This window comes from Ambystoma mexicanum, chromosome 14 (genome assembly GCF_040938575.1).
Source record: "Ambystoma mexicanum isolate Mex_15411 chromosome 14, UKY_AmexF1_1, whole genome shotgun sequence".
Taxonomy (NCBI): Eukaryota; Metazoa; Chordata; class Amphibia; order Caudata; family Ambystomatidae; genus Ambystoma; species Ambystoma mexicanum.
The window spans coordinates 484,945,551-484,969,202 of NC_090940.1; the positions used below are offsets into that span (position 1 = coordinate 484,945,551).

General features: G+C 45.3%; 1 protein-coding gene across 2 annotated transcripts in view; it reads left to right on the forward strand.

The window, feature by feature from the left end:
* Positions 1 to 23,652, forward strand: part of VRK1 (VRK serine/threonine kinase 1) — a 351,956-nt gene that overhangs the window by 50,164 nt on the left and 278,140 nt on the right. For both annotated transcript variants that reach the window (XM_069637723.1, XM_069637725.1), the window contains exon 2: positions 5,290 to 5,520. In XM_069637723.1, the coding sequence (XP_069493824.1) occupies positions 5,295 to 5,520 (226 nt within the window). In that variant the 5' untranslated portion in view covers positions 5,290 to 5,294. The remainder of the gene's footprint in view (positions 1 to 5,289; positions 5,521 to 23,652) is intronic.

Sequence of the window (23,652 nt, forward strand, 5' to 3'; positions counted from 1 at the left end):
CTGAGGTCATCGACGGGGCACCACAATGCGTCCACTGCTTCCAAACCGACATTGCCATGAAAGTTTCTTTCCTCAGCATACTTGTGCAGATCTCACATCACCCATATCCACACAATGTGTTTCTCCATGTCAGCCAGCCACCCTACGCAGAATAATGAATACCGGTATTATCACCCCTTCCTGTGACCCAGTAAAGCACAAACACTCCTTCTTCCCTTTGCACTATCCTCTTCCCATCACGCCCTTATTAGGTATTGTTACGTAGTTACACACTCATCCACCAATGCCATCCAAGAAGTCTGCATCGAACACTGTCAGTTCTCCACAAGACGTCATATGTACCATTACAAAATCAGCCTGCAAGTCTGCTGTTATTGGAAAGCACGTCCAATGGAAAGTTCAGTCAAACCTTGCACAATTTGTGCATGCACGTTAATCCACATGAGCACCCATCGCCACAAAAGAAATATCTGAACATTGTTTTGGCAGTATGTTTACAACTCTGTTATAAGTGCCTCTGTGCACGATATCTGGAAGCGTCCATTACGTCTTTGAAAAGCATACTGGTTTTCCTCCCATCTTCTACCATGAAGTGGCAATTTAATGATATTTGCTTGCAACGTTTTCATTTACCCATATCCTTCGGTGTATTAGCGAAACAGGAACTCTTCTTTCCTTCCGACAATGCTGCAAAATGTATTCCACATTAACCCACCTCCTACATAAATAGTAAAAAGCTGGCACCACAGCCACCACTGAATGTATCTTAGCAACCTGAAGTCATTTCCCAAAAGGTCAGTGTGTGCACGGCTGTGGTTCTTTGTACACGGCACTATTGCCACGGCCTCTTTTTAAATCTGGCAGCTTCCGTTCTCTGCAACTCATCCATAAGAGGGCTGCGCAACTTGTCCTTGGCATGAACGCCAGGGATCGTATCACTGCTGGACTAATATGTCTGCAATAGCTCCCAGTGGCTGCGAAGAAAGCCCTGTGAATTATGCAGAAGGCCTTCTGGTCCCTGGGACCTCAATATCTTGCACTCTCACTTCCTAAATATTTGCTTGCTCCAGCTCTTCCCTCATCTGCTTCCAACTCCCTCAGGGTCCGTTGCTTTTGCACACAACCAGTTAGTGGTAGATGTCTGTCTTCTGCTGGGGCCTCCCTCTGGAACAGGCTCTCTGCCTCCCTGGAACTTAAGGAGAACCATCTCTGGGTCCAAACCTTTCCATGTGCTTCTTCTTTTTCCCCCTCCTCTGCTCACTTCCTGCCTAAAAATGATTGTGCACTGGTTTTCTACCCTCCTGTAATCTGTGCCCCAGGCCACCTCCATCCTGACAGTTCCACCCCTGCACTGGCTTTCTGCCAAACCCTGCACTTGGGAACTGTTTTCTGCAACCTTAACAGTCCAGTCACCACTTGATGTCTACACTTATCCTTCCACTTGCCAGCACCGGCCATAGTTGCACGTATTGCATTTTTTTGTTGTTCCCATGTACTCCACTTTGCCCTCCCCCTTCCCATTCACTTGCACACTGTGTCACCTGGCCTAGTGCGATCAATGTCTGTGTGGCCTCTGTTCCGCCTCCCTTTCCACGTCACGCCTTCACACACTTGTTTCTAGGCACCGTACAAATGCCACAGTATACCATATCACATGATGTACACACTGCATTCATAACAGCATGCCTGCCACGTACCTTGTAGACTTCACAAAATGGTCTTTCCACTATAATGCATGTACTACAAATGTCGGAAACGTGATCCCACAAAAGCAGCACGGAATGTATGTTGGCAACGTAAGCAAGTGCGTGCATGCATACAAACAGGATGCCTGCCCCTTACCTTGCACACTTTCACCATAGCCGCCTACATTTCTCTGTACAAACATACCTTCTGCCACAGTGTTTGTGTACACACCACAATCGTCAACCACATTGCGCAATGGCTTAGCCTCCACAGTGCCAATGCCATAGCTGCGATCCTGAAAAGAGCCTGATGTGGCACGTCTAATCCTGAAGTTCTGCAGAGTGACTGTGCTAGGAAAGGGGGTGGGGGCAGGGAATTTAAAACATGGTAGGGAATTGTGTCTTTAGTACTGTCTATAAAATCACTTTTCTTTATTTTTTTCCTTCGTGTTTTTGTTATGTACGTGCATGCATACAATTTCTTTTCTGTTCTCTTTTGTGGACTGTCTATTTGCTTCTCCTGACATTTCTAAAGGATTCTCTGCAACGCTTAGTTCAGAGTGGCAATCAAAACACCATTCCTAATGGGGGTCAAAAAAATGCCATTTCCTTGGAACCACTGGAAATCTTGCTGGTAATTAATGCTTTCATAGTCAGTGCCAAACATCCCATGCTTCTGTTTATCCAACATCTCCCGACCTCTGGCTGTGGACAAATCACAACGGCATGGTCCCATGCTCCTCTTGGTGTTCTCGATGAGGAAATCACCTTGGCAGTGGGAAACCTCTGCATCCCTTCTGTCCATCAACTTATTTATGTGCGCAAGCAAACGTGAGCACAACATATACCCCAAATGTAGTGCTCCAAAATGCACGACCACCACATCAACAGTACCGACAGAAGCCACACATGTGCAAAGGAAATCCATGCACCCGAAACCCCACTCATACTGTACCCCAAAAAGCCTGCACTCCTCCTAACTGAAAGTCAGTATCAACGCCTCTTTCCACGGCCTTCAGCCATGCACCCAATAGTCTAGACCTTGAACAGACCCACGGGAAAGTAATGTCACCACGTCGCACCACTCCATATTTACCGTTAAACACTCGGTGCACAGTCCCTTTACTTCCCAAGGCCTTCCACCAGAAACATCTGCTAAAGGATGCACTATTTCAGCATCCACAAAGATCCTGAGGTGCATTCGGCACCCCTTTGGCCATGCACACAACAGTCCACCCTTGCCCGCACAACAGTATGGATCCATGCATGCGCCCATGGGGGCAGCTACCATTATGCACAAACGTAACATACGTAGGTAGCAGCACTTCACCCAATCTCCACCACACCATAAAACACCCATTCACGAAAACTGGACGCAATTAGCAAAATCCACAAACGTACCACTGCCTCCACCACCCCTACCCACAGCCATTCACAAAGTAGTGTGTCACTGCCAACCTACCCACACCATTTTCATAACATTGGGTCTCCTTCAACAAATCTGCACACTGCATAATAACCAAGCCCATTTAAGCTGCACTTCAACCATATCCTCTTCCATACTGACAGTATGCAAACACTTCACCCAGTCCCCACACTGCATGACCTTTCACTGCACCATCTCCAATCACAGATCAAAAAAATTACCATGCAACAGTGACCTCACCTGCGAAATCAAACATACACACATGGCAGCTCACGTCTGCTGCTCTGGCATCTGAAATGGGCTCCACAACCATTCCTTGCATCAATAATTACTGCTGTGGGTGTCCGTAAATCCTAGGCTCTTGAGTGCATGGCCTATGCCTACAGCCATGCACCCAATAGTGTAGGCGTTGAACAAACCAACTGCAACGTAATGCCACCCTGCATGTAACCAACTACGACAATCCACACCACTGCTACCAGCACTCCTACCCCATCTGTGCACTGCCATGGAGCTATGCAGCAACAAATTGCAACAGGTACCATAATGTACAAAGCAAGCACTCTATCCTGCACCCCGTGCACTTTCATTCACATACTATGGGCGTACCCACTTCCATTCACAAAGTAGTGTCACTGCCAACCTACCCACATTCTGTTCGCAACACTGGCCCTTCTCCAACCAATCTGCTCACACCACACTATGCAAGCACCACCATCTACCGGAAGCACAGTCAGACATGCGTTGCTGCGGTGGGTATGCTGAAGCCCTACGCTCTTGAGTGCATGCCATACGGCCTTCGGCCATGCACCCAATAGTTTAATCCTTCCACAGACCCACCGCTACTTCATTCACCCATGCATGCGACCATGTGCCCAACTACTGCATCCACAGAGCACAGCCACCTGCGCTCCCACCCAACCTATGACATGTGCAATTCACTCCCCTTCTAAAAATCACTTGCCACTAGTCGCCACAAAAAGAGGTAGCCGCAAACAGGTTGCGGCAGAAGCAATCAGGCCGTTACGACAGCTGCCTCCAATCACCACAAAAAGGGCTCGCCTGTCTAGGTACCCGCGAATTGCCGCAATACGAACAAATACTGTAGGCACTCCTCCGTCGTCTTCCACCTAAATGTACATATGTCGCATTAACCACTTCCCACTCACCCACCAGTTTCCTCCCTTCTTGCCACCTACACATGGCGTACAGTACATTTTCCAGACCCTTCCGCCACCGCACTGTCCTCTGATACACCATGGTGGGGTTTCCCAAAAAATGTTGACGCACAGCATGCTTCCCTCCAGACAACCACCGGCCGCGTCCAAAGTTTTCCGACAGCACGGTGTGCCGCAGGCCAATGACACTTCGGCCCGCGGAGAGAACAGGGAAATGGGCCGCGTAGCAGACTTGTATATCACACATTTTTTGGGGTGTGTATTTCAGTCCTTTGCTACAAAAGTAATGGTCCGATTTCAAAAGCACGCTTTCTGACCCAAGCCCCCACTCCTGCCGCAAATTTGGTGACAATCTGTCCAGCTGTTGGGCTGTAGCCATGCACAACATTTCTGCCCATTCAGTCTATGGAAAGATTTTTTGGGACCCCCCTATAACTTTGGCCCCCCCGCACGAAACCTCACCCAACATGGCAAAAAAATCCAGAGCCGGCCATATACTTTTTTTTTCAAAGTTTGGTGGGGGAGCGAAGTTATAAGCCGCAGAGAAAGTGCTCTTCCTATGAGTTTAGCAACTTAACCAGAACTACACGGCCGCTACTGGGGGCTGTGTAATAATTATATATCTCCCCAAAGAAGTTATTTTTTGGTGTATTACTTTTAGTATTTTCATTACAGGTGTTAAGCAAACCATTGTTGGTTTTTGTATTGTTAGTATGGGGTGCAAATTCTACTGTATTGCTCTAAGGCAGTGTACAAACCTGTAATGTCACATGTTGGCAATCCCAAGCATTTCCCACAGTGGCTAAAAGTCAGTGTGTGGCAATGCCTGGCTGTTTTCAGACTACTGTAGCTAAAAGGTATGAAGTAAATATCTATTTGTATTTTGGCAGATTCATCATATTTCCCAAGTGTTGTCTCTGGGATAGGTGAATTCTAAATGGTATTTTTATTTATTTTTTTTTACATTTTTTTTTTAATGTGCTTTTTACCATTTTCTTAGTAAAAATGCTTCGTAAAACATGTGCGTCAGCTTCGAAAAAGTCGCCGGCCAAAGCTGCCAAAAAAGTGTCAGTTCCAGCTGTAAAAAAAGCTCCAGCCGCAAAAAGAGCTCCTGCAAAGAGAAAGCTAGCTGAAGAATTTGTCCCTGGAGAAGTGCTGACAGATGGAGCAAAAAAGCAGTGGAAATTGGGAGTACCTGTGGGTCAGGGTGGCTTCGGACGCCTCTATCTTGGTAAGCGCCTACATATGTAATGTATGTACGTTTTTCACTTCAGTATATTGTTTTGGTGTTTGCTTGTGGTCTAACCTGTTCTATGTTTCTGGGATGCTGATGCCAGTTCAAATGAATGTGTCTGTTCATTTTCTCAGTTTTTATTGATTTATTTTAAGGACATTTTTTTGTAGAATCATGTTTCCTAAGCATTTCATATTTCTAATAGCCAAACTCTTTGTTATTTTGAGGAAGGGAGGGAGTAAAGCCCTGTGCTTTGTAAGACAAGAAAACTGACTTCAGTAATAATTGGCGGTGAGACAAAACTGACACTCTTAACCTTTATAATGAAATGTGATTAGAGGAACCTTTTTAACCCTTTATCTAGTTTACGACAATGCATGCTGCGGTGGGCATAAACCTCCCCAACTTAATGGGACTGAGCAAAGTGTGTCCGTCTTTAACTAGGTCAGCGAATTCTCATCAGCCAGTACAAGCCATCATGGCACCCCTTTCTAGTTTGGGCTATTAGATGGTGCTTGTGCCACCTATAAGCTGAAGTCCGGCTGAGGCCCAGTTTGCCCAGGTGCGCCGAGAGTTCGGGCCTTGATATGGTTGTCCTTCCGAAGGCTCCCCTATCGAGTGAGCCTCAGACTCGCCATAACACCCTGCAGCAGCGTCGCATGTTGAATCCTTGGACTGCTTTGTCTGAAAAGTCTGCCGCTGGTCTCAAGGTAAGCAAGCAAGCCATTTCCTTAACGACATCGGCTACTCCGACTCAGACTGATGTCCAAGTGCATCGAGACGAATCCAACGCTATCCCTGATGCTTCCAGCCATATGGCTCCAAATGCTGCTGATCTCCTACCTAGTCTGCAGTGTACATTATCACCCAAGACTCCAATGTGACCCCTTGTGATGCACTTCCTTGATGATCTAGCTCCGATGCCGCCAGTCGAAATTGATGTGGCAGAAGTTTCTTTGCCAAGACAAATCGCCCCTCCCGACAAGTACTTCTCTCCATTTGATCTAACCGATGCAGAATGAGAAATCGAATGAAGTCTCGGCGGCGCCAGCTAACAAAATCGATGATCATGCAGGCGCAAGCGAATGCACAGCCACCACTGTGTTAGAACGTACAAGTGTGCACGCTCCTATAAATCGTAGCGTTGAATCTGATGCCCGATATGATTGTAATCCTGTCACGGTGGACCTGACAATTTAAACATCGGCCAGTAGAACACCTGTGCCACCGAAAATATCTCTCTCAGCAACGTCACATACGTCTAACGACCTGCGGCCATCTGTGTTTTTCGTCAATTTCCACGCTTGCAGATACTGGTCCCAGCATTCTTAAAAAAACAGGTTCTGTACAACACAATGCCGTCCTTGTATCAGGCATCCGGAACTTTGGCTATACGCCAGGAAAGTCAGCTAATGGCTCTGCAATTTCTATCTCTGAAATGCCTTTCCAATCACAACCACAAAATGGTACATCTAATGCAACAGCCCACCAGCAGCTCCGGAATATCGAGCAAATGTCTGCAAAAACTCCTAAATTCATTCTGAACCAGAAGAACACGGAGCACTCCCATTTCACAATGATGGCCCCAGTACCTCTGTCACCTCAACCATCGCCGCGACATTGCCAACATGACAGAGATAAAGCTTTAAACGTGCTGTCTACAGCCAAACAGTCGGAAGGCTGCTCCAGTGTAAAAAGAACAAACGTTTCAGCTCTGTTAGCAACTCCATCAAAGCTTTCTTCTTCTATCATTGAGCCACCAAACGCTCCTAGTCCAGGAAAAGACTGTCGGAAGACGCCAAACTCAAAAAATCAACCTTTCAGTGGCTGCCGCAATCCAGCTGCATAACCATGTGCTCGCGGCGTCCTCTCAAGCGATGATTCCGTTCGTAAAATTGTACGAGTCGTTGAATGAAACTATCCGCAATCAAGGGGCACTGCTTGAAAACTTCTCGACAAAATTGGGACAAATAGACAATTTCACTAAGTTTATACAGCACCAGATGCAAGTTGACAAAGAATCAAGTTTGCAGTGGCACTCGCGCCGCGGCGACCTTGTTACAACTCAACAGGAGAGACATGAGCTTCAGATAAAATGTCTCTTGGAGGTGCTCAGAGAGCTAGCGCCATTGCTAAATTCAGACCGCAGTCCAAAAAACTCTAAGGTGGCTGCGCCGAACCCTGTTCCGTCGCCCAGCACAACCTCCAGGCTGCAGATCTCCGAGCTAAATGTAGTAACCTCCGTTACAAAGCCGGTGCAAAACGAGTGCATAATAATTCATGCTGATGAAAGCTTAGGAGCTCAGCATCCTAAGAGAGACCTGCAAATTCCACATCTGACAGTGTCTCCTTGGTAGTGTCGCCGGAAAATAATTTGCTCACTGTGGCTGCCGATGCCCCTACAAACGAAGAGCGGCAACAATTACAAGTTGCACCACAAGCCGACCTACAGGGTATTTCCCTATCTTCATTTGGCATCTTCTCAGGTCCAGCTAAACCAGGTGCAGTGGGATGCCCTCAAACAATGACAGCAATCACTACAAATGCAAAGCCTCTGACTCAAGCTAGAAAGACAAAGCCTATTACAAAAGTAAAGAAAGTGAAGCCGGTAATTCATTCATCCACGAAAAGCTTCATAAGGAACCTTACTACTCCGCCTCGTCTGTGCCTTTTTAAGCGCCACATTGATGGCGACAAAGAGGGTGCAACATCCCAAAAGAACCATCAATTGTTGCCACTGAAACCTGGAGCAAAACGGTGTCGCTTAAATTCGGATAACTGTCCATCTGTCACTTCGGTGAAATCAGCCTCACCCGATTTATCTACGTATTCGAATTCAGGCGATAATGAGTCTCAAACTCGTAGCGAAGAAAACCTGCCCTGTTTATGGCCTCCACCTCGAGCTACACAGCTCAGGAAGAGCTCTTCTTCTTCGAAGCGGCAAGCAGCTCAAGTAATGAGCTCGGCCACGACCAACAAGGCAGACATAAAATCCACTGTGGCCGTTTCGAGTTTAAATCCTAAATTAACCACAAATCAACGCAAACAGCAAAACCGCGCTATATTAAGGACGCAAGAATCTCTTCCTCATCGAGCTGCCGACTATAAGTGCAAACTCAGACTACAAAATATTCACAGCGATGACAATGAGTTGAACCTCAACCGAGCAAATGTATTGAGGCTATTCAAACATATTCCACCACTGCGCCTGATCAACTCCGACGATATTAAAATCGTTGAATACGTAACCGAACAATGTTCTGATGCTGTTTTGCTGCATATTGACATAGCAGGAGTCCGCAACACACTACTTAAAGCTGCTGACTATCTACTGATGTTCGGCTTCAACATTTCAGTTGAACCGGAAAAACACTATCAGAATGACAACTCTGAGAATTCTGCTCTTACCTTAGCCGGAATAAAGCCAGTGGACGTGAATCAACTACGCAGCAGTTTGGTTTCTGATGCAAGACAAGGCCACTTAAGTCATCAAAAAGAAAAACAAGTAACCCGCTCGAGACAGCAGACACAAGATTAGCCATGATTGAAACCTCAGGACACACTTTTCTCCATTTTCTTCTGGAACACTAGAGGGTTTCAACACCTCTTTCAAGGGTTTGATGTCCCATTAGATGACTTTTTTGCCATCTGTCTACAAGAGACATGACTTCTCGAAGCACCAATGAGAGACGGAATTTCTATCCTAGTCAACCCAGCAATTAAAAACACACAAGGTCGCCCAAGTGCAGGCCTATTGACGATGGTTCGCCTGTCTCAAAACTCGTCAACACCGATATGTTCAAATCCAAACCCATTCGTCCAAGGCTCAATCATGCATTCAATGACCGACAACTCAAAGGTAAAATCATCTCTGCTGATCATCAACTGCTTTTGGAACCCGGCTAAAATAAACAAAAAGGCTTTTATCAACGCTATCGGATCCTTGATGGATGATGCAATTCTGAATTACAACAACCTGACAATCATATGTTGTGGTAATTTTAAACTGCTCATGGTTTAACTAAGATTCCAAAAATCGAAGCTATCACCAACTTGCCTGCGAAAATCTGGGCGAGAAAGAGCAAAGTTGGGCAAACGCAATGGAGATGAGTGACTGTGTGATGCTGAACGGCGCAGTTCGAGGTGATATTCTGGCGCAACCGACCTGGCATAGATTGTCATCGCATAGTATTATTGACTATTTCTGGGTGTCTAGGAACTTTGAGTCGAAGGTCACCACTTTTCAATCTTTAAAAATGCTGAATAGCGACCACATGCTGCTAAAACTTTTATTGGCAGCTTCTGATTCTGACCTTTCATATCTCACACCAGTGGAGGCGAACACTAGCGTAAATCGCCTTCGGCTAAGCGTGAACAAGATCGGTTGCTTAACTGAAAGACTATTCAGTTCGCCCAATGGCGTGGATTACACTCCCCTCCCATCGATCTATATATAACAAAAACTACCCATCTCAACCACATGTCAATAAATATCTGTTCAGCAAAGTGATGGATGACAAAAAGAAAAAGCTTTTTTTAAAAACATCTCCAATCAGCTACTGCTGGAAGAAGTGAAAGCAAGAAGAGCAATCTTTAGAAATTGGGCAAGATCTCATAGAATCATTGTCGACCAAGATCGCGCAGAATGAACGTTGACGGTCTTGATCACCAAGAACACACGCAACATCTGGCAAATCTTGAACATGGGACATGCAAATAGCCTAAATTCAACTCAGAACACGATCTCTGGTGACAGGTGGTGTAAACACTTTATGGCAGTGTTTAACAGTTAGACCAATGCGAATAAACCAGCTCCGGTGGCTAAAACAGTGCCCTGGGATGTACAAATGTCAGACTGATATTGTCAGAGCAATTAAGCTCAAAAAAAAAAAAAAATCTCTTGCAGCTGGCCCAGACATGATTAGCAACGTGATGCTAAAAAAAAAACATACTGCACTGGGCCCCTTTCATTGAGTGTCTCTTCAAGAAAATTGCCTCCTCCAACAAACTACCTGAGTCATGGTTAACCGCAATTGTGGTCCCGATTCATAAGAAGGGCAGCTGGGATGCTTCAGAAAATTAGCCGCCCCATCGCCCTACTAGACGAAATCGGCAAAATTTTTGGCTCTAACATGAGTGTGGAGCTGGTCAATTGGGAGAAACAGGCTGGAATCCTTGATGTTCGTCAAACAGGCTTTTCAAAGGGAACAGGAGTAGATGTAAACCTCTCAATATTAACAACACTGAAATTAGAGGTCCTGAAAACAAGATCTAAAATTCATCTAGCCTTCATTGATATGAAGCAAGCCTTTGACGGCGTCAATCGCGATTTGCTCTGGTCAAAACTGCTCAAATGGAACTGCCATGCTGACATCCTCAATCCAATAATGGCTCTGCACTCGAACACTTCGTTTCAAGTGCGTCTCAACAAGAGCGGAGAACTATCAGACACCATTCTTACAACAAGGGGAGTCAAGCAAGGATGTCCCCTTACAGCAGATATATTCAAATTATTTCTGGCAGATCTTCCAATTCATCTTGAGCAGGCCCACTGCTTTCCACCAAAAATAAACAAGATCGCAGTAAGATATATTGCCTATGCAGACGACCTGGTCTTGATGGACAGAACTCAGATTGGCCTACAACGCCTTCTATGTTGTCTTTACGATTACTTATCCATCAACGAACTCACAATAAATACAGACAAAACGAAAATGGATCTGTGACCTGCAGAAAAGACCGTGCTTTCAAGTGGGTGGTTGGTGGCCAGTTCCTGACCACAGTTAACTCGATTCGCTATCTGGGAATTCAGTTCAATAACTCGATCTGTGAAGATCAGTGGGTCAAAGACTTAAAACTGAAATCCTCAAGATTAGCTTTGCAAGCGGTCAAGCTAAATAAAAGCTTTGGCAAATTTTCGCCAACACCTGTGATAATGTTCTACCTACAAAAGGTAGTACCAATCTTAGCGTTTGGCGCAGAAGCCGGCTGGAACATCAGCGAGCAAAAATGGAATCAACTTGGGGGTAACTTTTGGAGATGTGTCCTCAATCTTCCGTCTTGTGTATCAATAATATCGATACGGCTTGAATTATCACTGAACTCGCTGTTCAGTCACGTGATTTGGAAGTCCATCTCGCTGATGCGAAAAATGAGCGAGGCTGGCGGAGCCCCAGCCTACCAAATATTTGCATTCACTGACGACCCAAAACATGGCTGCCTGCTGAGTAAATGGTGCTCAAGAGTACAAGAATGGATCGATGCTGCAGAAATCAACAACTTTGATCTATTCTCTCGACCTCAACACGCTAAAAGAAAATTCGAAGCTTGGGCATGAATCGTCAATATAGAAAAACGAGAAAAGCTGGCTTCATCCATCTGGCTAGGCAATACACAAAAAAAATTAAATTCCCAGCCACATTATTGGACACGTTGTTACTCAAGACGTCCTCGTGAACAATTCCTCCGATTTCGTTTAAATACTCTGAAATCAAAGGAAATCCAATGGCAAAGGAAAAATCCATCCGTGAATAACGACTATTGTCGTTTTTGCCTTGATTCAGTTGAATCTCTGAAACACTTAATTTTGGATTGTAAGGCAGCCTGTGACCTCCGCTCTGTACATTTGGGTAAATTCGCCCCCTTAAATGGGGATATGGTGGTATATGGTTTCCTCCGGCAACAATATCAAACATGTTTGCGCTATTGTCAATTAATTGAACGCACTTCTGAAGTATCCCCTCTAATTCAAGTCGATCCTTCCCTAATGTCTCAGGAATCCGTAATTCATGACTCTTAGCTACTATATATGTTGCGAAGGAATGGAGTTTTCTTTTCTTTTGAAACCAAAGTTTTTTCTTATGTTAAAACTGTAGTTTTTTTCAAAATAAAAAAAAAATAAGCTGAAACTATTGCATTAGAGTATGGATTGGGAGAAATGGCATATGAAGAGGAACACACCACTTATAGCTGTTATTTGGCAATTTGCGCACCCATGGACTACCCAGGACCATGCTGATCCTTATGACTATTCCCACCCAGTTCCTTCCCTTCCCCTCCCAAAACGCCTCTTCATGGGAACGCTTTTGCGCCTGTTTTAATCAAGCCCCACCATCAAACTGTGCATTTGAGTGCCTGCAAAGCAGTCTTCTGAGCGTTAATGACTTAATTGGAGCTGTAAACTTGCTTCTTCTGTAATAAAAAGGTCTTAACCAGGCCTTCCATCAGCCCCTCTATTTTATAATCGCTGTGCGTGGTCTTCAATGAAGTGCTGTTAAAAACAAGTATTGGCAAAGCCAACTATTTTCGCTTGTGTATAAGCATTGGGCATTTGCCAAGCACCGCTATTAGAAGCCCAGGTCCATGCACGATTTTGCACCTGTTAACCATCTAGGTCCCATTGATGACTACGGCAGTCCCCGGCAAATGACTTTCCCATGCCTACACAAAAGCCCAAACTGTTAGCATTGCCAATTCTTGTTCTTGTTGGGACTTGTGGAAAACTGTGGTATGCTAACCGCAAACCAAACTTTTATCGAAAAGCAAATACCTTTATGAAATAAGTAACATTGCCCAGACAAAAACGGCAGTGTGATAAAAATGGGACAGATTTCGTAACAAAGACACCCGCTGGCTCAGGCTCTGTTAATACTAGGCAGAAAGTCCATATGAAGGGTTAATTGTTGAGATCTAAAGAAAGGGAGTAATTGACAGGTCACTGGGCCAATCGCAGAGAAGACTTCAGGGAGATGACTGTGATGGCAACAATTGTCCTTTCTTTGTTTTCGTTCTCTTTTTGGTTACCAGGAGACGGAGGATGATGTTTTGAAGGAGGACGGTTGGAGCTGGGCATACTAAAAGAGCAGGAGAAAGAAATGGAGTTGTGCCGTTGCACCGAGAAGAACAGAAGTTCATGAACTGTATATATCTTAAGCGATAGTTCGAAATCGCTAAGGACTTGGCTCCAGGTGAGGCGGAGAGAAAGCGAAGAAAGCGAGAGTCCGAGTGCGAGGGGAGAAGATGATCTGCCGAGGGGAGTGACCGCCGCGGAACTTGTGGCAGCGGAGATCAGGCCGAGACGAGCAGCGGATGACTCGCTGAACCTCCCGGGAATAAAAACCCTTTCGAAATCGGTGGAATCCAAGTCGATTGTCTGATCGTTTGTCCCGAGTGAGAAGAGGATGCGACAGTGACGGTCTCCTAGAAATAACCTGGAGGTGAGACAGAGAGAAAGTTCTCGCCGGATGATCGAGGGGACCGAAGACGATATTCGGAAGAGGCGTGAACTAACATGGACCAAGTCGAAGAAACGAAGCAGGGGAGTGTCAGCGGAGGATCGTTCTGAAGACCCATTAAAGTAACGCAGCTGATTATCGGTAAGCGATTGTTATGAAAGAACGAGCACCGCTATAAGAGTAATTGAACGGCTGCCGATAAAACCTTACGTAGACGATTTCTGAGGTTGAAAGGGGGGCGCCGTTGAGCTACGTATGAGTTAAAGAATAACCTGCTACGAGTTCTTGAGGAGATGCCAGTGCGCTAGCAACTAGATGCCAAACGCCGAGGTGTATGTTGAGAAACCCTGAATATAGACTATTATAAGAGGGAAGAGAACAAAGAGGGCGACAAGTATTAAAGAAAAGGAGAAGAGACTAGTTATCATAGGAAACTCTTGACCAGGGCAAGAGGAAGACAAGGAAAAGAAGGGAGTCTGAACAAAGGGAAAGGAGAAGAGATTCAACCAATATTATAGACATTAAAGAAAGGAAGACACGAAAACCGATAAAGACTTACCTGAGATATTCAGTTTCGCTTGGCCAAAAAGAACTCGATCCCCTCCCGAAGATAACCGAAGACCGCCTGTATCCTTTTATTGGGTTATCTGAAAGAAAGCATAAAAAGTTTATTAGAAAAGTTGTATGTTGATAATAAAAGTTATCTTGGGAATAAGACTACATTCTCCGTGGAACTGCATTTATTTAACAACATTGTGTCCAAACATCACAATTTGGTGTCAGAAGTGGGATATAAAGGCGAACACATGGAAGAACTCATTAAAACGCTAAGTGATGGGCAACAGTTACTTCAACAGGCGCTACAGTTACAGAACCAACAAGCCCAAGCAGATAGACAAGCATTTCAACAGGCCATACAACTACAACAAGCTCAATTAATGGAGGCGACCACCGTACGAAGACATTCCCAGGTTCCAGCATCAGTCTTACAAAAGTACGCAGTAGGAGAGGACCCAGCTCACTTCTTTGTAAATTTTGAGAGAGTGGCTAGGAACGCTCAATGGCCAAACGATAGCTGGTGTCACTACATAGCACCACTCATGACAGGGGAAATGCAAAGTGCTTTCCAAGCAGCCAATCCAACCGGGGAAACCCCGTATGCAGATATGAAACGAGTAGTACTGGAACGCTTGGGACATGATGAAGAGGCATATAGGATAAAATTTAGAGAAGTCAAGTTACAAGCCGAAGAAACACCGAGGCAGCTCTTTTATAGAGTCAAAGAGTTAGGGGAGAAATGGTTGCAGTCTAACACCAGTACCGCTCATGAGATGTCAGAGAAAATTGTTATGGAGCAGTTTGTGGAAGCCTTACCTTTACCAATGCAACGCTGGGTACGACAACATCACCGACCCAGCCTGGTAGAGGCTGTTAACATCGCTTCAGCCTATCAAAAGGCTGGGCAAGGCAGATTCCTGACATATGCAGCAAACAACAAACCAACTCCCACACCCAGTGGGAATAACCCTTCTCTCAGAACAACTACAGTGACAAGATGGCCGAACTCGATGTTATGTAAACCGGAGTGGGAGGCTCTAAAAGGGAGACCAACGAGTGAGAGCCCTGTAGGCATCAGGTCCACCAGTATGGCCCCAAAAGGCATACAATGTTTTGAATGTGGTGAATGGGGACACCTAGCAAGAATGTGTCCCAAAAGAGTTAAGTCTGAACCTATGGATGTGGGAAACTTGGAGGTCCCCAGAGAAGGAGAATATCAAGAAGGAACGACAATCCCTAAATCCTCATATTCCTATATTTGCGAAGCAGAAGTTGATGGGAAACCTACAAGAGCTATGGTGGATACCGGCAGTTTGCAAACAGTTGTAAGTACAGAACTTGTGGGGAATACTGGGGACTCGAATACACTAATTCCCATACGTTGTGTCCATGGAGATGTCAAACCATACCCGACCAAAGAGATTAGGTTAAAAGTAGCCGGGGAACAGATGGAGGTGAGGGCCGCCCTAATGCCAGTATTACCAGAGCCTCTACTTATTGGGTCCGATGTTCCCAATTTTTCACGGATCATAAAGTCAATAGAAGAAAATTGGTTAAGAAGTGCCCCTTTTGCCCATGAGACAATTGCAGAGCCATTAACTAAAGAGAAGAAAGGGAAGTCGGACTTAAGAAAGTTAAAGAAGGTTTGGGCCGAAAAAAATGTTTGTCCCATTGCAATTGACTGGAAAATTGATGAAGCGGGAGATTCTTTCAGAATGGCACAAGAAATAGATCCATTATTAGGAAATGCTAGGGCTGCCGTTAACTCAGGGCTATCGGGAAATGGTCCATCTTTTGTTAAAGAAAAAGGATTATACTATCGAACTAGCAAGGATGCCACTGGAACCATTCTGAAACAGTTGCTAGTACCCCAGAAGTATTATCAAACAGTGTTGGAAGTGGCCCACCTACAAATTGGTGAGGGCCATTTAGGAACTGAGAAGACCACACAGAAAATCCTTGCCAGGTTTTATTGGCCGGGGCTGTATGCTCAGGTGGCTCGTTTCTGCCAAGCATGTCCAGAATGTCAGAAGAAAAATAAAGCCAATGTAAGGAAAGCACCTTTACAGCCGATGCCAGTCGTGTTGGAACCTTTCCATCGGATTGGATTAGATATTGTTGGTCCCTTAGAACCTTCATCCAGAGGCCATAAATATATCTTAGTGATTGTCGACTATGCTACCAGGTATCCAGAGGCCTTTCCTCTTAGGTCTACTAGTGCCCAAAGTATATGTGATGCCTTGATTCCCTTTATCAGTCGAGTAGGGATACCCAAGGAGTTTGTTACCGACAGAGGATCCAGCTTTATGTCGTCAGTGATGGAACAAGTGTGTACGATTCTACAAATGAAGCATTTAAAAACCGCTGTCTATCATCCTCAAACTGATGGCCTTGTAGAGAGGTACAATCAAACCATAAAACAAATGCTGCGTAAAACAGGGGAACCAGGAGGAAAGAATTGGGACAGATTGCTGCCATGGATACTCCTTACCTTAAGGAATACCCCCCAGTCATCGACAGGGTTTTCACCCTTTGAACTTCTGTTTGGTAGATCAGTGAGAACGCTACTCGATATTTTGAAGGAGAACTGGGAAGAGGAGCCGAGTCAAGAGATCTCACTTACTGAATATGCATACCAACTTAAAGAAAGGGTAGAAAAGTTACAGAACATAGCCAAAGAAAATCTGTTACAAGCACAAACCAAACAAGAATACTACTACAATAGAAACACTCAATTAAGATCATTTAACAAAGGAGATAAAGTGTTGGTCTTACTCCCGACGTCTGAGAACAAGATGCTGGCGGCATGGAGAGGACCCTATGAAATTGAAGAGGTACTAGGTCCACTAACCTACAAGGTGAGACAAAATGACAGAAGGTTCCCAACACAGACCTATCATGTGAATCTACTAAAGAAATGGGTAGAACCTATAACGACAGTGGCAGTGATTAATACTAAAGAAACATCTTTCGAACCTTTTCCAAGGTTAAAAGAAGATTTAGGATTGGAAGCGTTAAACATAAATCAAAATCTATCTGAGTTACAGAAGGAAGAACTTCTCGGGTTGGTAAGGAGATTTACAAATATTTTTTCGTCCTTACCGGGGAGAACGAACATGGTATGTCATCGTATTGTAACTCAGCCAGGAGAAGTAGTAAGAATTAGACCCTATAGAATTCCAGAGACAAAACTCCAATCTATCAATAAGGAGATCAAAGAAATGTTGGAGATGGGAGTAATAGAACCCTCTCATAGTGAGTGGTCCTCCCCTGTAGTAATGGTGCCGAAGCCTGACGGAACGGTTCGTTTTTGCATGGACTTTAGGAAGTTGAATGAGATTTCCAAGTTCGACGCCTACCCTATGCCACGAATCGAAGATTTACTAGACAAGCTAGGAAAAGCTAAATTCTTAACAACTATAGACTTAACCAAAGAATATTGGCAAATACCATTGCTCCCCGAGGATAAGGAAAAAACTGCGTTTGCCGCACCATCAGGTCTGTTCCAATTTACAGTCCTACCGTTTGGGTTGCATGGGGCACCAGCAACATTTCAAAGGCTCATGAATTCAATCCTTAGAGGACAGGAAGAATATGTAGGAGCATACCTTGACGATATTATTGTCTTCAGTCAAACTTGGGACGAACATTTAACCCATTTGGAAAATGTACTTGGGCTATTACAAGAATCTGGTCTACACATAAATCCAAAGAAAACGTTCATGGCTAATTTCTATACGAGATATTTGGGATACTTTGTAGGACAGGGGATGATTAAACCACAAGAAGACAAGCTGAAAGCCATAAAAAGCCTACAATTTCCTACAAACCTCCGACAAGTACGAGCCTTTCTTGGTTTTATTGGGTACTATAGAAGGTTCATACCCCATTTTTCAACAATAGCATCACCTCTGACAGATTTGTTGAAAAACTCCTCTAGCAAGAAGAAGGACTGGTATACAACAGAGACAATGAATGCATTTAATAATCTAAAGAATGCTTTATCTGAAAAAGCCATCTTAAAATGTCCAGATTTCTCAGCTCCGTTCTTTTTACACACAGATGCCTCTGGAACAGGGCTTGGAGCGGTATTGTTTCAGGGGCAAGATGAATCAGAGAAACCCGTACTTTTCATAAGTAGGAAGCTCTTACCACATGAACAACAATATGCTACCATTGAAAAGGAATGTCTTGCAGTGAAATGGGCCATAGAAGCACTACGCTATTACTTGTTGGGAAGAGAGTTTACTCTGGTGACAGATCATGCACCTCTTGTATGGTTGGCGCGTAACAAAGATACTAATCCCCGAGTACTAAGATGGTTTTTATCACTACAACCTTTTACGTTCAAGACCGTTCATCGTCCAGGAAAATTAATGGCCCAGGCAGATTTTTTATCCCGAAACAATCCCCTTACCAAACGTAAGGGACTAGAGGGGAGGGTATGTGATAAAAATGGGACAGATTTCGTAACAAAGACACCCGCTGGCTCAGGCTCTGTTAATACTAGGCAGAAAGTCCATATGAAGGGTTAATTGTTGAGATCTAAAGAAAGGGAGTAATTGACAGGTCACTGGGCCAATCGCAGAGAAGACTTCAGGGAGATGACTGTGATGGCAACAATTGTCCTTTCTTTGTTTTCGTTCTTTTTGGTTACCAGGAGACGGAGGATGATGTTTTGAAGGAGGACGGTTGGAGCTGGGCATACTAAAAGAGCAGGAGAAAGAAATGGAGTTGTGCCGTTGCACCGAGAAGAACAGAAGTTCATGAACTGTATATATCTTAAGCGATAGTTCGAAATCGCTAAGGACTTGGCTCCAGGTGAGGCGGAGAGAAAGCGAAGAAAGCGAGAGTCCGAGTGCGAGGGGAGAAGATGATCTGCCGAGGGGAGTGACCGCCGCGGAACTTGTGGCAGCGGAGATCAGGCCGAGACGAGCAGCGGATGACTCGCTGAACCTCCCGGGAATAAAAACCCTTTCGAAATCGGTGGAATCCAAGTCGATTGTCTGATCGTTTGTCCCGAGTGAGAAGAGGATGCGACAGTGACGGTCTCCTAGAAATAACCTGGAGGTGAGACAGAGAGAAAGTTCTCGCCGGATGATCGAGGGGACCGAAGACGATATTCGGAAGAGGCGTGAACTAACATGGACCAATTCGAAGAAACGAAGCAGGGGAGTGTCAGCGGAGGATCGTTCTGAAGACCCATTAAAGTAACGCAGCTGATTATCGGTAAGCGATTGTTATGAAAGAACGAGCACCGCTATAAGAGTAATTGAACGGCTGCCGATAAAACCTTACGTAGACGATTTCTGAGGTTGAAAGGGGGGCGCCGTTGCGCTACGTATGAGTTAAAGAATAACCTGCTACGAGTTCTTGAGGAGATGCCAGTGCGCTAGCAACTAGATGCCAAACGCCGAGGTGTATGTTGAGAAACCCTGAATATAGACTATTATAAGAGGGAAGAGAACAAAGAGGGCGACAAGTATTAAAGAAAAGGAGAAGAGACTAGTTATCATAGGAAACTCTTGACCAGGGCAAGAGGAAGACAAGGAAAAGAAGGGAGTCTGAACAAAGGGAAAGGAGAAGAGATTCAACCAATATTATAGACATTAAAGAAAGGAAGACACGAAAACCGATAAAGACTTACCTGAGATATTCAGTTTCGCTTGGCCAAAAAGAACTCGATCCCCTCCCGAAGATAACCGAAGACCGCCTGTATCCTTTTATTGGGTTATCTGAAAGAAAGCATAAAAAGTTTATTAGAAAAGTTGTATGTTGATAATAAAAGTTATCTTGGGAATAAGACTATACATTCTCTGTGGAACTGCATTTATTTAACAACATTGTGTCCAAACATCACAGGCAGCCATGCAAAAAAGGGGCACAAAAGCTGTTACTCTTCCATGGCGTAAGAGTGCAGGGGAGCAGTAAGAAATGAGACATGGCGAAGAGTTTTTATTCTTTTTTTTTTATTTTTGTTTTTTTGCATAATGTTGGAATTGTAGTGGAGTATTGCGCTGCACAGGTTGGGCAATGAGAGACGCCAGAGGAGAGCTCCATGGTTACAAGAGTAACTAGCTGAAGCTTTGTGGGGCGCCCGTATCAAAAGGATGTTTACTGTCCTTCACCCTAGCTTAGTAACACAACACATCTAGCTGCATACGTTTTCTCTCCTGCTCTCAAATACTCTACACATTAACCCTTAGCACCCTTCAAGACACACTGCACAACACCTCTGCCATTGGAATGCAGCTATTGTCAACGACAAAAAATGTGGTCTTGTTGCACACAATGTCTACCAGCATACTCTTTCCCGCCTGCACTTGTTCCCCCCCCCCCATCTCCCTCTCCTGTACCATCTGTGCACTTGCACGATCTGAATGTACCATGCCTTTGAAGATCGTCTATCATTTTCCTTGTGTCACCTCCTTGCATGGTGGCGCCTAAACGAACTTGGAAAAAAACTGCAGGATCGTCATCGGACCTTTTTGCTGTTATCTACACTGTTAACTGTACTATATGCACTTACTCTGCCTGTGCAGACTTATATCGTTCAGAATTTGAAGGGTTCTGAATGACTATTGTCTCCCAACCTCCCCCTTGTTCCCTCCTTGAGCGCTTTGAAACATTTACCTTGTCTATAGACGCTTTACAAATAAACATTACCATACCATACCATACCATACCTCTCGAACCCATCCACATGCCTGTTTGACATGGGTGACTACCATAGGCTTGGCCACTACCTACCTACCTACCTACTTATTGGCTAATGCACACACATTCTATAACCCTCTGAATTTCCCACACCTGGACTTCTGTCCCCAAGGGCTTTCAACCTACAGTGCGTCAAGACCATACCATTGGAGAAAAGGGCTATACAAATGACCATTGCATTCATATAGAAAATCAAGTCTGCTGTGCGGGGCGTAGATTATAATGGAGTTTCCTTATGCAAATTCCAATGGCAGATGCGACCAATTGAGGAGTACAAGGATGAGTAGAGGCTAAAGCGCCCACTCGGCCCTTGCACTTCTGCAAACCAAGAGCCAACACAATCATAAAGGTAAAACTAGCACAGATAAGAGACCTGCCTGTTAAGATGGATTTCTGAACTCTGTCCTTGAGGGGCAGAGGTTCAGAAGGCCAGCCTAGTTTCTTGGAACAGGGTAACCTCTGGACAAGCCAGACCAATCAGGGTAGCGATTGCGGCGGTCAAGACTAGGTCTCAAGAGGGGTGAGGGTGACTGAAAGCCCGCAATGAGCACACAAAGCAAGGACACTTACACATTACTCCAAGCAGGTGTTATATTAAAAATATATACACATTTATTACAAGGCCTTTGTAACATTGACCATAGCGAGAAACCACAATAAAACTCGAGTAAACCAATACAATATATACACAAATACAAACGAGTCTAACGAGTTAGACACATGAAATGTGTAGACCACCTAGATAGGGAGGAAAACAGGCAGTGCGAATAATAATTGGACCCAGTCCACCTTCAGAGGCACCCAACTAAAAGGAAGTCCAAGCCCTACGAAGAGTGGAGCTTTGTGCTCAAAAGCACCTGCACACGCTGCTGCCAATGGGCAAAAATGGGAGTCTCTTCGAGGGAATCGGGCAGTTTAGTTCGGTGAACAAATGAAGATGAACAGAGCTCTGCGACTCAAGCGCAGCCTCCACTGTGGGCAGAAGCAGAGCGCGAGTACGGAAAGGCGTGCTGTTAGACACGGCGGGGAAAAGCTATGGGCTCCTGCAGGTGGGCGACCAGTTCCTAGCGATGACACTCACCGGTCCCCGATGCAAGCAGACCCAGCGTCAGTTTCAGTGCTGGCAGGTTCAGATAGGAGCAGGGGATGTCTCGTCGTCGTGTAGATTCCGCAGCAGCAGGAGTTGAGGACGTCCCAAACGCAGTGAACCCGCACAGTTTGTTACCACAGCTGGGCAACGGAGCAGCCGTGTGTATTTCAGCCAAATGTACACTACTCACTTCAGACCTGGGAATGCCAAGTGTACGAATCGTGTGAGAGTGACAAGGACTCGTAATACAACACAACCTGACGGTGGTTACAGAGCAAGACTTCTGGGTAGGCTGGTCAGTCTGCTGGATGGCCCAGAGACACTTCCGAAGGCTTACGTGCAGGAGATCGTGAAGATGCCGAGAATAGTTGTTCCCACTATTCCAAGGGCTCGAAGTACCAGTACAGGCCTTCTCGTTCAATCCGGGGTAGAAAAGGTTTCAAAAGGCGACAGCATTGGAGAGGAGCAGTCCTTCAGCGGGTCACCAGCAATTCCTCGGTTCAGCCACGTGGTTGCAGGATACTTGGCTCCTGTATTCCTTTTGTTCGTGAGAACTCAGGAGATCGACATGGTAGTGGCGTTTCCAGCCCCCTCTTATCCACGGTTTCCTTCGCGCCAAAGCAGAGGGGACCCAATGGGAGATCCGCTCATAAAACACTTGCACCATCTGTGGACCTTATCACGGACCACGGGGGTGCCAGGCATTCACACCACCCTAGACTCTCTGGCGCCCAGGATGTGTATTGGGACCAGACATCCCAGCCCACATCCTGGAGGCACACACCAGGCCTGTAGAAGCCCGCGAAAGCATCTGTTTTGCGGGAAAGTACATGCCCAAATAAGGAAGGCCCTGGGTCGGCTCGACCTGGGGGAGGTGAAGGGGGCAAGACGGTCAGCGAAAAGGACAAAGAGCCTCGTGGTCTGGCCATTTTGGGAGCCAGGCCACCATTTTGGGCTAATCGTGAGAAACGCGCTTAAAACGCCAAAAGGAGCTAAAAAAACACAGGAAACGATCGCTGCCACCAATCCCGTCCGTGATTCACTTGCACCGTTCATTTACAATCCAAAGAGAGTATTTAGGGCCTGTAGAAGACTAGAGACCCAAGAGAGCAGTAACTTAGCTTACAGTGCCCTCTTGTGCCATGTTGCGCGAAAGCTGCAACATGATAAACTACGGAAAACAATGTTTCCCGCTACTGACTATCTTAAGGGCATGTCGGTTTCCCTGTAAGAATGGAGCGAAAGCCCACAGGAGTGCGGCAGAAGGCTGCACTTCTCTGGCAAAGTCTAGATCATGGTGAAAACAACAGCAAAAAGTTTAGGGGTTGCCACATGGAAGGAAACTTAACCACAATTTAGAAATCTTTACTAACGCTGCCGCCTTCGCTTGGGTAACATAGGCCAAGGGATAGCTATACTCTTGAGAGGTGTGAATGTGTTTCAGAAACAACCCAAACAGCAGCATTACAGTCCAAAATAAAGGAATGTCCAATTAAGTTTCTATAACAATATGCACACTTGAATAAAACA